General features: G+C 40.2%; 1 protein-coding gene across 1 annotated transcript; it reads right to left on the bottom strand.

Annotated features, from left to right (window-relative positions):
• Positions 1-1,535: 1,535 nt before the first annotated feature.
• LOC129457132 (neural cell adhesion molecule 2-like) lies at positions 1,536-8,224 on the bottom strand. Its single transcript, XM_055229218.1, has 5 exons — positions 8,157-8,224; positions 4,963-5,211; positions 4,656-4,895; positions 3,577-3,693; positions 1,536-1,579 (listed from the first exon to the last, which is right to left on the bottom strand). The coding sequence occupies exons 2-5, from the start codon at positions 5,171-5,173 to the stop codon at positions 1,536-1,538; spliced, it is 612 nt and encodes a 203-aa protein (XP_055085193.1). The 5' UTR covers positions 5,174-5,211; positions 8,157-8,224.
• Between the last annotated feature and the right edge of the window lie 5,963 nt (positions 8,225-14,187).

Below are 14,187 nucleotides of genomic sequence, written 5' to 3'. Positions count from 1 at the left end.
CGGCATCAGTGCAAATTTTTCCTCACTGTAAAACTCCGCCGTTATTTTACTTCACATCCAAATTACAGAAAACCACTTGAAAACATCCCAATATCATTACTATTCTTTGTGTCTTAAACTAAACATAGACTGTGACTGTGGACATACAGATGGACACGTCTAACCTACCTCCATCGACTCGGCACGACTCACTACATTGTCCATAAATCATGATATGAACGTTAATAACAGACCAATCAGACGCCTTCTTTCCCAGACGTTGGCTTTTGCTATTTGCTCCAGCTATTCTACCTTTTTGCTAAACTTTCTAGACTTCGTGTGGTCAAAACCTGATGCTACGGGTGACGTCACACTCCCTCCGTCCACTTAAAGTCTATAGGGTTAAATAGCAAACAGGACCATAGCAGAAACTTTTCTAAGAAGTGGCTTCAGGTGAGACTTCCTCTTCTCGTGTTTATTTATAGTTTGCAGAGTTTCAGATTGACAGTGTTAGATATGTCACAGCTACAGCTAAGCACAAGCCTTTTCCTTTACAAAAGAGGAAAGGAAAAGTGGTTCTAGTTTGACTTTGACGTACTAATAATCTGGCCAAAGACATGCATAAGGTTTGATATTTCATGTGCTATTAACGTAGGCCATGTAGTTTGTTACGTTTGTGTCCGAGTGGAAGACATTTTCTTCATTATTTGACCCATTCAAGGCCTCGACTCACGTATTTGTTGCTTGAGCAGATCTTGAGGTTCTGTCTGCATCGAATCATAAAACATTTCAGTGTCAGATCATCAGCGTGTCAGTTGTGCACAGTATCGCTCATGTTTTACGTTGAGGTTTTAAGACCGAGGTGAGCGAGAGCACGCTGTTCGAACGTGGGGCTGTTTTTAAGGTGACGTTTATAACACACGAGGCTCTACGATAAACGCGCTCTTCGTCTGTTTTAGAGCGAGGTTTTAGACGAGTGAAACCGCAGCAAACACGGCGAAGATGCTCATAGTCACAGTTAGCGAATCTTGCAGAGAGGTGTCCCAACCACAAAACCACAGTGACTCTTCAACCGGTTTTTCTCTTCAGTACAATCCTGACATGAAAAGCTATTTAACAATTAACTAATGAATGAACAAATGGTGTAGATTTGGTCTTACAGTGTTTAATGCCTTTTATTTGTATTAGGAAATAGAAAATAATGAAAATAACAACACATTAGTTTGTCAAGAAATGTGTCTTTACGTTGCAAAATATGAATATTTTCTTATGTGATACAAGTTCACTGAAATGTACAAATCAAGAAATCACATCTCTTTCTGCTTTGGACTGTACTGTAAAGCAACACTGTGTAACTTTCTGTTCGTGGGATGTCGTCTACACAGTTCCATGGAGATAGATAGCAGACATAGGTTTTAGTAATAATAATAATAATAATGCATTTTATTTATAAGTGACTTTCAAAACACCACAACAAGATAAAATTAGATTAAAAAAAACATACAAATACAACAAAACATGACAAAAAAAATGATTGATAAAAGATGTGTGATTGTTTACCAGAGGTAGGACAGTCTGAACAGGTCAGTTTTGAGCCATACTGTGATATAAACAAAACAAAACAAAACAGACAAGCAGGTACAAGTCAGGTTTGTGGAGAGTCAAGCCCACTGACAGAAAGTACTGGGCTTTTGGGGTTTAAATCATGGTACACAGAACTGTTTCTTTTAAATAAAATGGCATACTTCGGTTCATTTTCACCGTTTGTAACTGGTGGTCCTAGAGAAGGAGAAAAAAGAGAAAAGTTTGAGTGTTTTTACAACATGATCAGGTTTCAGAAAAGGGCACAATACTGTCACTGCAATCACAAAGGTTTTAAATGACATTTAACAGCCCTTGATAGAAACAAGATTGTGTAGCTCTATTTATAGAGCTGAATTTGACTAAGCTACATGTGATTTGTTCCAAAATTATCTTTCAAATAAAACCTAGGCAATAGTAGGCAATAAGTTTAAATCATATTTTCTAACTTTAAGTAAAGGAGTGCACCAAGGCTCAATTCTGGGCCCCCTACTTTTTACTATTTTTATGAATTCCATTGGTTACAATTTAAGAGAAAGCCTCATACATTCATATGCAGATGATTATGTTTTGTGTGAAAGTGCTCCCTCTGCTGATCAGGAACTTTTAGAACTGCAACAAGTTTGTATTTTATTTTAAACAGGGCGTCCATGTAAAAGAGAGCTGCTCTCATTAGGTTCCCCTGTTTAAATAAAGATAAATACATACATTTTAATCTTATGTTACATTTTTTAGGGTTTTATATTTTCAGTTTTTTATCAGTTAGTTCTCCAATTTACTCGTGTTCCTCAGGTGAATAAAGTCTTCTGTCCATTGCCACAACAAAGATATTTGTTGTGGCAATGGACAACAAATATGTACTTTATGAAAACCTCATTGGTCTAAACACAATGAAAGAATCATCTAAGTCTAAAAAAGTAACAAATGCTTGACATCTGATTCCCCACAGCCACTGTTCTCCTTAGAAAACACAAGTCTTATTTTCACTGATAAAATATTGAAAAGCTAAAGCCTCATCACAAATAGAGTACTTTACTGTCATGCTCCAAAATACTGAAATATTATGTTTTATGTTTAATACAAGTTTATATTTAGCTCATCTAAAATAAAAATAACATGAGAAACATTTTTGTTTGTTTTTTGAGACCCAAAGAAAATTGAAATTGGGACAAGGCTGTATTAGTATTATTACTGATTAGGACGATTCAGATCCACCAAAAGGGACATAGCTCCTTCTCCTTACGGCATGAGGGACCTCCTCAGTCCTTATTGTGGATCTTATTAAGAACTACACTGCCTTGCCAAACTACAACGACCCCAGGTGGCTGCAGTTGGTCCGGTCTAGGTTCAGCAGAACGAGGTCAGCTGACACCTGAATACACTGAATGACCAGTGGATTTATTCTTCCCCGATGACATGGGCATATTCCAAGATGACAAGCCCACTGGATGGAAGTAAATCTTGTGACACCGCAAAAGCGAAATCGAAACAATGCCACAGTGAATGTGTGATGTAATCAAAGCTAAAGGAACAACCAAATATTAGCGTGTGTGACCTTTATTTTTGGTGGCGACTTTTTTTTTGCCAGGCCATGTAAACTAAACCTAAACCTTTACCTAAACCTTTTCTTTTGCCAATTTTAGAGCAAACTAGGTATATTTGTGCGATACTTTCACTGACCTCTGCAATTTCAAGTAGTTGGTGACATCATGAAACACTACCCCGATTACAGGTGTTTCTGACAAGTTTTAAATGTTGATGGCAGTTAGACCAATCACACTGTTCCTTATAACTCCAGACTCCGCCCCTTCTCCTCTCTCACTCTCAGCTCCATTTCAAGTTGTGGACTGAGTGCTTTAAGGACCAGAAGAAGGAAGGAGAAGGAAGGAGGAATTTTTACCCAATTTCATATTTAGTCCTAGAGTTCCCGCTCTCTGCCTATTGAAACTTTTACCCCTCCTTTTTCTTCCTTTTTTCAAATAAACTTTTTTATGTGGAGTAAAATCTTTAAGTTACCTTTGTATTTTTTATAGATGAACCCCAAAATAAACAGCAGCACCGGCAGAGCGACTAGTGCAGTCAGAGGGGACAAGGACAAAACACCATGTGCAGGAGTGATGGAGCTGTTCCCTCCTGAAGAGAAAGAAATACACCATTACATATTAGCTCCAGAGATTATATCTATATATCTTATTTACATGACACACCCTCTCATTCAATCATCGTTTGACGTTATGTTTACTTCTTTTTACACTTAACATAAATACAGAAGACATCAAATCCATAAGGCAAAATTTGACAAAATAACCTAGATCCATGTCCAATTAAAGATTATTGTTTAGATTTTTGATTAATTATAAAATGTGGGTGTGGTCGGTGGCCATTTTGAAAAGCCTAAAAACGTATGTATTTGTCACAGGTGATGTCGAATTGAATCAGACCCAAGAAACAGTTGTGCTCATTGACAACCTCAACTCAACGATGTACAAGATGTATAGCTATGATATAAAACTGCTCTACAGCGCCCCTTGTAACTTTGGGGCCATAAAATATAGTTTGTCAAAGACAATTGTAATTTAGCACAGGCATCCTTTTATTGAACAAAAACACCAATGAGGAACTACCTCTTTTTATAGTTGTGTCGTCATGGTGACCTCCAATATCTGTCATAGAAATATATGGATATGGTTAACTGGAATGAGAAAAATGTGTTTGTGACAGACTGTGAAATTTGGTACACATTCTCCACAATATACTCAACAAAAAAGCCTAATGAGGACATACCTGTATCTCCAACTGTTGGTGTGACATTGTCAGAAATAGTTTCATTGGAATGAACAGAGTAGTAACATATAGATGGAGATTTTGGGGGAAGGCAGGATGTTTGCAGTGCAGCATAACTGAGGTGGTATTTTCTCCTGCGGTCGCAAGAGGTGGTGAGGGCTTTTACTCCCTCGTGCGGCTTTAATTGTATATTTATTTCCATTTTGTGTGAATATGATTGTATTAATTTCTTTAGGTCACACTGTCACAATTGGTCTTTCATATTCAATTTAAAGTTACCAGAAAAAAATAAATAAATAAATGTCTCTCACCTCTCACAGCCAACCACTGCTCCTCAGACTCTCTGTCCTCTGAGGTTTGACACTTGTAAACTCCTTCGTCCGTTTTGGAAACTTTGTTCAGAATCAACTTTCCAGAGGAACTGTTCCAAATCATTTGATCGTCTTTGTAGAAAAAGGACGTGTAGTTTGCAGCAGCCATTTTGTCTCTACAGAACAGAGTCACGTTCTCTCCCTCCATCACAGGCTGATCAGGACACTCCAAGAGCACAGCTGGATAAAACAATCACACTTTTAAATATTAAATGTGTTCAAACATTAGAACATTATCAGGACTCACCTTTAACTTGGAGCCAGTTTTCTGTTGAAAACTCATTTTCAAATATGTTACATTTATAGAGCCCCTGATCGGACAGTGAGATGTTGTAGAGGGTCAACTCTCCAGTTGAACTTGTGTCCACACGGATGCCATCTTTGTAGAAGTCAAACTTTGTGGAGGGTTTTATTTTTTTATTTTTAATGCAACGAAGAGTAACATTATCTCCAACCATCACCGGACGAACTGGACTCTCCAGGATTACATTATTCACTATAAAGCAAATAGTAATATGTGGCATTTAGCTTTTGGTAGGACATGAAAGCACTATTTCATAGAGTCACTTTAAACTTTCACATGTGTCTGTGTCAAGATCCCAGTCTGTCCTGCCTTTTTTGTGCTGTTTTCCCCCTCCTTTCTGGGACAGACCCTGGAGCTGGGAGCAGATTCTGGCTCCTCCCATGCAACCCATCTCGTTAATCAAGCAGCACCTGAGGAGGACAAAGGGACTGTGGACCTGACACTCAGCGCCAGATCGTCCGCGTATCCACTGTGGTGCAGCTCTGCTTGGCTCTATCTCTTTTGCATTTGTTGCCTTTTTCTAAGATGGATGTTTTTTGCTCCTTGTCAGATCATGCTCCCTGGACCCACTCAGCTTCTCTGCCTCAGACCCAGCTCTCCACAACCCGTACGAACCTCACACCCTCTGACCCAGTTCACGTCGAACGGTACTGGTCACCTCGTCTCTGACCCCGCTGCCCCGAATCTGCCCAAGGACTACTGCAGAGCAACCCCACTCTCAACTGTCTGATCCATCTACCTTCATTTGCACATTTCAATCTGTCAATAAAAACTCTTAAACTGTTCCCCGAGTTCTGTATCTTTGGTCCCCCCGTCAGTCGTTACAACAAAACGGGCAGAACGGGAGACTATGGAGCAATATATTCCATCCTCTCTCTAAGGTTTGACCCACACAATCAGTTATATCCCTGCACCTTCTTCTCTCATCGCCTCACACCATCACAGAGTAACGATGATGTGAGAGACAGAGAATTAGTAGCAGTTAAACTTGCCCTGAACGAATGGTGTCACTGGTTGGACTGGGCAGGGCATCCCTTCTTGATTTAGACTGATCACAAGAATTTAGCTACATACAGTCAGCTAAATACTTGAATTCCCGACAAGCCCGTTGGTCACTCTTTTTCAGTAGATTCAATTTCATTCTCATGTATTGTCCAGGATCTCGCAATGTCAAGTCTGATGCACTTTCTCGCCAGTTTTCCCAGGAGGACACTCTGACCCCTCCGGACCCCATCATCCCACCTACATGTGGGGTCGCTGCTGTTCACTGGGAGACTGAAGACATGGGCCGAGAGGCTCAACACAACCAGCCTGACCCAGTGGATATAGTTTCTGACCGCAGGACTCAGTTCACGTCACAAGTTTGGCAATCTTTCTGTGAGGGCCTGGGCGCATCAGTAAGTCTTACCTCTGGACCAATGGACAAACTGAGCATGTTAACCAGGACCTGGAGACAGCACTGTGCTGTGTGGTTTCCTTTAACCCTTCTGCCTGGAGCACCTTCCTGCCATGTATCGAATACTCACACAATTCCTTGGTGAGCTCTGCTACTGGCCTATCCCCTTTTCAAGCTTCTCTAAAGCAGTGGTCCCCAACCACGCATTTGCTACCGGGCCACACAAAAACAGTAAATATTTGATCAGCGACCGCATCTTCTCCGATGTAACTTTCGCCCGTCCCTCATGACGCACTAATAAGCTGGTCCGTAGTGTTGTGTGCCTCGCTCCTATGTGCTTTAGTTCAGTGTGGTGCGTGAGCGTGAGTGAGAGGTGACGTGCGCGTGCATGTGGCGCATAGTGTGGTTCAACCCGCGGAGAAGCGACGAGTGTGAGAGTGTGAGAGTCTACAGTTGCACTTGGAAAAAGACAGTGTGTGAGTTAGAGCTGAAGTGATGCGTTTTTACAGTGCAGTACAGATAATAAAGCTACCAACTCCTGAGCAACAGACTGGGGTGGTGTTTGAGCTCGCACCACACTCCAAACAACTTGGAGGTTAAGAACAGGGAGTTAAACCCCGGAGGAAGAGTGACCCTTCGGCCCTGGAGAAGACGGATCTCCCCTGTGTCCCCCAACCACGGTCAAGGGACCGAAGCAGGAAAGGTTTAACAGTAGATATATAATGAAAATCCTGATATGAAATCGCCACAGAAATCTATTTGATGGAGTGGCAAGTTTATTATCTGCTCTTGAATTCCTTGATGGCGTATCACATATAACACATCAGACACGTCGCCCAAAAATAGAGTCACAAGCGAGTGAAAATGAGCCAAAACAAAAGTCTTTGGAGAGTTTTTTAACAAAGGGGAAAAGGCCAACTGAGGAGCCAGAAGAGGAGACTATGACCTCCAAGAAAAAGAAAGATAAATTTAACAGACAACTCCAGGAGTCCTACTTAAAATATGGGTTTGTCGCTATAGGTGACTCACGTGCAGAGTCTGCTCTGTGTAATATGCGAGAAAAGCAAATGAGGCAATGAAACCTTCAAAACTGCTTTGGCACATGGAGACTAAGCACCTGAGATTAAAAGATAAGATTTAGAGAAGAAAAGAAAAAACAAGTGCAGACCTCACACTGATGCAGTGGTGCGGTGAGTTGTATTTTTTATGCACTTAATTTATTTTTGCCATATTTATCTACCACGCGTAGAAGGCCGGTCCGTGAAAATAAAACCTACATTGTCCCGGTCCGTGGTGCAAAAAAGGTTGGGGACCACTGCTCTAGATAACTGGCCTCCACTATTCCCATCGGAGGAGAAGGACCTGGTTCAATGCTGCCGCAGGGTCTGGGGAAGAAGTAGGGCAGCCCTGCTCCAATCTGGGGCCATAGACGCTGCACTCCCACTCCCCAATATCAGACAGGTCAGTCAGTTTGGCTTTCATCTAAAAATATCCAGCTAAAAACACACTCCTGTAAACTCCTCGCTTCTTGGGCCCGTTCAAGATCACCAAAATCATCAATCCATCCACAGTACGCCTTCAGGTTCCTCCAGGCATCCACCCTACGTTCCATGTGTCACAACTCAAACCCGTCCCTTCCAGTGTCGTGCTTTTGGTTAGCATAGAGAGCAAAGAGAAAGCAAAAAAAAATCCCAAAGAAAATTTAGCATAACATAGAATCATCAATGCACTAGAAATGTACCTGAGACTGTGATCGGGATTCTCTCACTACTTCTTTTGTCTTCGCTCTCACACCAGTATTCTCCAGAATCGGACGGGAAGAGTGTTGCGATGTAGCATGTTCCAAAAACTGTAGTATTGTTGTTACAAGGAGTTTTGCTGTTTCCTGCCAAATCGCTCCACACCACCCTCCATTTGATCATGTCGTTGAAAAATCCCTCACAGGTCACAGTGAGACTGGTGTATTCCAAGAACTGCAGTTGGGACGGGACAATACGAGGGAACGTACGCTCTGTGGAAGAACAAAAATGTTTCTTAAAAATGTGAAAATAGGGGATGACAGCAATTTCTTATAAACAAAGGCCGGGCAGTTTCACTTTAAAACTCATTCCTTTGTGGGGAGGACATATATAACTCATTGTACTGAGCTGGACAACTTCTCAGTGTGATCTCAAAGTCTCACAGTTTGGCTGAGGTACAGACCAGGCCTAGATGATATTCCGCGGATCTCTCTGGCATGGCTCAGGGCCAGCCACACTTTGAGCTGCAGTTTGATATGCTCGTACAGATAGCTCATACTCTGCTTTGTTTGTCGACTCTTTGAGGACAGCATACAGCAGGGGGAAGTCCCAAGTTAGGACTGCACCTCCTCCTGTTCCTTGGTATCGGCACATCTTTTTGAGCAAACAAAGCGCTGCATTATTACACTGAACAAGGGACACAATGTCCGACCAGAGTCACCACCTGGATTTAACTAAGCAAATAGGTCTGAGTCTCCGGCAGTTGGTTCGGTCGAGGTTCAGCAGAATGAGGTCAGCTGACACCTGAATATACGGAATGACCAGGTTATTCCGTCAATGGATTTTTTTATTCCCTAATGACACGGGCATATTCAGAGGTGACAATGCCAGGATTCCTCGGGCTCAAATTGTGACACAGTGGATCAGGAGCATGAGATGTCATTTTCACACATGGATTGTCCACCACAGAGTCCAGACCTTAACCCCAGTGAGAATCTTTGGGATGTTCTGGAGAAGCTGCAGCGTCAGACTCGACCATCATCAATGCAACAGGTGAAAAATTAATGCAACACTGGATTCTGGAGTCTGAGACCCTTTTTTTGTTTGCAACTTTTTTTTTTTTTTGGCCAGTGACAGAACAGAGGACATGACAAGAACAAAGCAGAGAACAAAAACAGCAGAGGTGGTGTGGGCCAGCCCTGGCAAACCAGCACTGAGGCTGACCCCACTGTCGCTGAGGACGATGGCGATAGAGAACACCCTTCACGCAGCAGATTGGCTTTGTGTTTCAACAAAAGAGCCATTTATCTCAAATGACGTTAATAATAAGAAGAATACAAAAAAAAAAAAAAAGCTGTAAATAACATTAAGGAACGAAGAGACAGCGTCAGACATGGAAATTCAGAGCGGCTCAGTTCTTTGTGAGTTTGAGTCTTACCTGATGTTTGTGAAAGGCCGTAGTGAACAGTCAACATCAGCACCAGCACATTCATCACTGAATATAGAGACATTTACAGATTATTTATAGGTTTCACAGATAGAAAGGACATATTTTAAAAGACTGTCTCTGTAGACTTACTCAGAGAAATGGAGGAAGCTGTCTCGGCCATGTCGTCTTGCGCTCTGCTCAAAGCGAGATGCACCTCTGTCGTAGGTGCAACTTCCTCCTTGTTTATTTTTGGTTCTGACTGATTTATGTTTCGGACTGACAGACCGGCTCAACAACAATTATATCAGTGCAAACAAAGTTACACGTTTAAATTGTGACATTCAGGTCGTTTTCACACATAAAGTGCTCTGTGGTCCGACCCCAGTCAGCACTAAATTGTCTAAAAAACCCTTCTCTCATGATGCATTTAGAGATAATGATGGTAATCTGAATTGACCAAAAACAGTCTGATTAGTCTGATTTCATGTCAGACAGTGAGAAAAAAAAAGCGTACGTGTCTTTTTATATAGTGTTTCAACTATGTTTAGCGACTCAGGCGAGGCCACTGTCGAAAGACGTCAAAGATCAACCACTGGAAATGAAAGTAAGAGGTGTCACTCTGCACGTGCTATAGTGAACTGTAAAGATCCTGAAAAGCACAGAGCCAATATTTATTTCACTAGCAAGGACCACGCCACAGCAGCGGCACGAGATAAAGATGTTTATTGATGGTCTGGATAAATGTGGAGGCTGAGCGGAGACTCGGGATGGAGGCTCTTCCTCAGGTGGTTAGTCGAGATGGTGACGTCTTCAGACTAAACAAGAGACATGAGCTGGAAGAGGCAGGGGTCAAGAGAGAGTGGAGACAGACCGTTTTTGGGTTTAGGCTTGTATAAAAAGGGTTTCTGGGTAATTTGAGCTGTGGTTGAGTTGAGCTGTGGTTCGCTGGAGAAGAACAGGGCGAGACTGAGCCGTGCTCCTGCTCCTGAATCTCTGTTAATCAGACTAACTCCATTTAAAAGGTTTTTAGTAATGAAACTTTTAGGCTTCTATTTAATTGTGGTTTAACTTTATTTATTTATTTTCGAGCAGATAATGAACACAACAAGTCTGTATACATATATTCAGTACACTTAATGCACATTTCACTTTTTTTTTTTTAATTTTTCTTATTGATGAGTGAAAAGGATTGGGAAGAAGAAAACCTATTAAATAAAATCAAATGCTATGCTGGGGGAAGTGTGGTAACCTGTTCAGTTCACCTGGAGTTCGTTCATTGCTATTCCCATGTCGTTCCCTGTCCCCTCTGGAGAGTGCAGCTGTCTCAGATGCCCTCCCGCTGACCGCCCGGTGATGACTGGACCGTAGATCGCCTCCTGTGCTCTGATCCTGTTCTGTGGACCTGGACCCTCCCTTCCCTCGTCATGCTGGATGACCCGGTGCCTGGCTGAGGTTGGTCCCTCTCTGTCCCTTAGTCGAGCAGCTCTGGCTCTACAAACTTGAACTCTATCTGCAGATTTAATGCACATTAGTCCTGGTTTCTGTGCAGACTCCACACCCGACGGAGGAGAAGAACTTTGTCTGAAAGTTTAAGGAAACTCCCGCACACTGTCTCATTCTTAATTCACTTTTATTCTTACGACGTTTCAGTCCCTCTGACGTTGCTCAGGTGAGGAAAATGTTGTTAAAATGAGTTCTCACTTTGGCTTTTTTCATATAAATAAACAGTAAAAGAGCCAGAGTCTTTTCAACGGCTTTTTGAAAAGAACAGATGCAAAAGATTTGAATCATATAAATGAGTCAAAAGTCTCATCACTAGTGTCAACATTTATTCAGCACTTCACTACAATAAGAAATAAGCAACAGCACCACCTACTGGAATGGTGGACGTATTACACATGTTATCAGTACATCTCATATCTTTTTTTTTTGTTTTTGTTTTTTGTCTTAGTGACAATCACAGTGTCTTTATGAATGACACATTAATCATTGATCACACACATCTCTCCAAGGTGTCACTGATAATATAAGACTCATCCTTCTTAGATTATTCTGATCTTATTTCATTCTATTTTTTTATTTCCAAAACGCATTTAATAATTTTTTGTCAGTTTATTTTTTTTCGGTCATTAGAATAATCCTTAATCACATTACATGACCCATGAAAATCACAAAAATAACACAAAAATAACACATCACACTTCAGTTATTCTACAGACCAAAGGGTTTAGGCTGAAGTTTGACACTTATTTTTCCTAAATGTCTGAACATGTAGCACACAAGATGGAAGAAAATCTATTTACAGAAAAAAACAACAACTCATCTCCCATGAATGTCGCAAAGAAAACCTATTTATACACAAATACACAAAAGCAGACACACAAATTGAGGGAGCGTATTAAAATGGGCCTTAAACATCACAAGTGCAGAATGAAAATCAACAAGATGATGTTATTAAAATGCATTTAATTTTATAAAAAGAGCATTTGTCGGGGCGTAGTAATCTGCATAGTTGAAAATTCGAATAGCTTTTTTTAAGTAAGAAAATTGAATTAATATCCACACAATAGATACAATATGGAAAGATGAGAGAGTTGTATAATAGTTTTCATTTTACATAATCATTTTTTTTAAATATATGTTTGTCTTAAGTTTATTTATGTGCAGTTATAATGTATAATGTAATTCATCTTATCGTCTGTATTTATTCCCAAGAATTTTGTCGAATGCGCCCTTTCAGTCTCTATACTACTCACTTTGATGTGGCACCATTTAAAATCATGTGTAATAACGTATTTTTATTCAAATGTATAGATTTTTTACGTTTCTTCAGAGTTGCAAATTCACTTTAAAATTTGTAGATTATTTAAAATTTTACAGATAATCTCGTTAATGTATTTTAGAAATAATCTGGGTCCCAGTACAGATCCCTGAGGAACTCCATGTGTGACGTACTATCAGAATTTACATTTTTATTTGAACACTTACTTCTTCATTTTATGTAAATAGTGTTTAAGTAGTGTTGCTGTTCACTTATCAGACGATGCTCATGTAGAACACAAATTTTAGTTTGAAACTCTTGAAATATTTGAGTTTTGGGAGCATTTTAAAACATCTATTTGCACTTTTGGGAACACTTCTACAAAACTACCCCATAGAACAACGTAATACTTTAATCTAAAACACGGGACACACCAGGGCGGCACAATTTCTGCCTTTTTACTCCCATTACCTATGACAATTTTAGCCAATCATATTAAAAACAGTGATTTTAAAGAAATATCCACTGCATAAAGAGAAATATATTTAAGTCAACTATTTAAAATGAGTTTTCTTTGTTGAAAAATGTTATTAACGCGTTTGTTCTTTCTGTCATGGCATTGAAGAAACAGTCATCCATGTGTTTTGCGGCTGCTCACAGAAAATAATATTTGGAATGACATTTTTTTTGTTTGTGAATAGAAAGCGTGATACAAATGTACAACTTACTGCCAAACGTGTACTTTGTGCTGTCTATGAAAAATATATTGCTGCAAAAAAATATGTGTTGAACCTAATTCTCATCCTATCAAAGTATCGCGTCCACTGTTGTACATTTTCTAGCCAGAAACACACATTTGTCATATTTGAATCCCTTTTGTAAGTCTTAAATAAACTCTTTCACTTATTCCACACGTCCAAAAGTCTTGAAAACAAAAGCACTAACTACAGAATTTAAAATGTAAAGTGGAACCTTGTGTTTATTCATTTATTCTTACATTTGTATAATGCAGAAATGGCACGTGCAGAGGCTGTAAATGTGGATGTTTAAGCCTGTAGTGATGTTATTGTTAATTAAACAATATTAATAATGATTTAAAAAAGAGATTACCATAGCAACAGGTCCGATTTTCCATCACGTCTGTCTCGTACCGTGTCCTCTGGTGCTGGTGGACTTGGTTGTTCAGTGTTTTTGTTGTGTCCTTGACTTTGCCTGTTTTGTTTTGGATGGTGTCGTTTCTCTTTTTGTTAAACCACAGTGTGACGTTGAAGGCAGATGTGTCCTCAGTTCCCTCCTCATCAGACGTTCTGCTGGAGATTTTCCAGCTGTGAAGTTCAGTAATTGAACAGAGTCAAGTATGGATCACTGTGTGTTTCAGTTTCTTTTTTCAAGAGTCTTTTGAGATTCTGTGCTGATTGTGAGCACAGAGGGTTAGATGTTTTGTTCAAAACCATATTTTTCATTAAGGTCCTTGAAACCTTGGCTGTGGTCCATTATCCCTCAGCACTGTGACTTGGACTCTGTGTCTTGATAAAATAGTTTTGCGGTGCTTGACCATTTGTTTTGCAGTTCTGTTGGTCAGAAAGCAACTTCCAGATAGTTTGAAAAATAATCCACCATCACTTTTTGCCAAGTGAATTAAGTCGACTCCGGCCTTTCTCCATGTCTGGCCGTTGCTGTGTGAGGAGTAGCTCTTTTTGGTATCTGTGTTGTTGACATGTCTCACAGCACTTTATGTATTTGACAAACATTAAACCTGATCATAATAGTGACCCAACACCAAAATCTGTATAACTGTATTAAATCAGTATTACTCAATGTGATGTTACATGGCCATCTCCTT

Source organism: Periophthalmus magnuspinnatus, chromosome 18, assembly GCF_009829125.3.
Source record: "Periophthalmus magnuspinnatus isolate fPerMag1 chromosome 18, fPerMag1.2.pri, whole genome shotgun sequence".
Taxonomy (NCBI): domain Eukaryota; kingdom Metazoa; phylum Chordata; class Actinopteri; order Gobiiformes; family Gobiidae; genus Periophthalmus; species Periophthalmus magnuspinnatus.
Note: the sequence above shows the minus strand (reverse complement) of the source record. Positions and strands in the feature narration are given on the sequence as shown.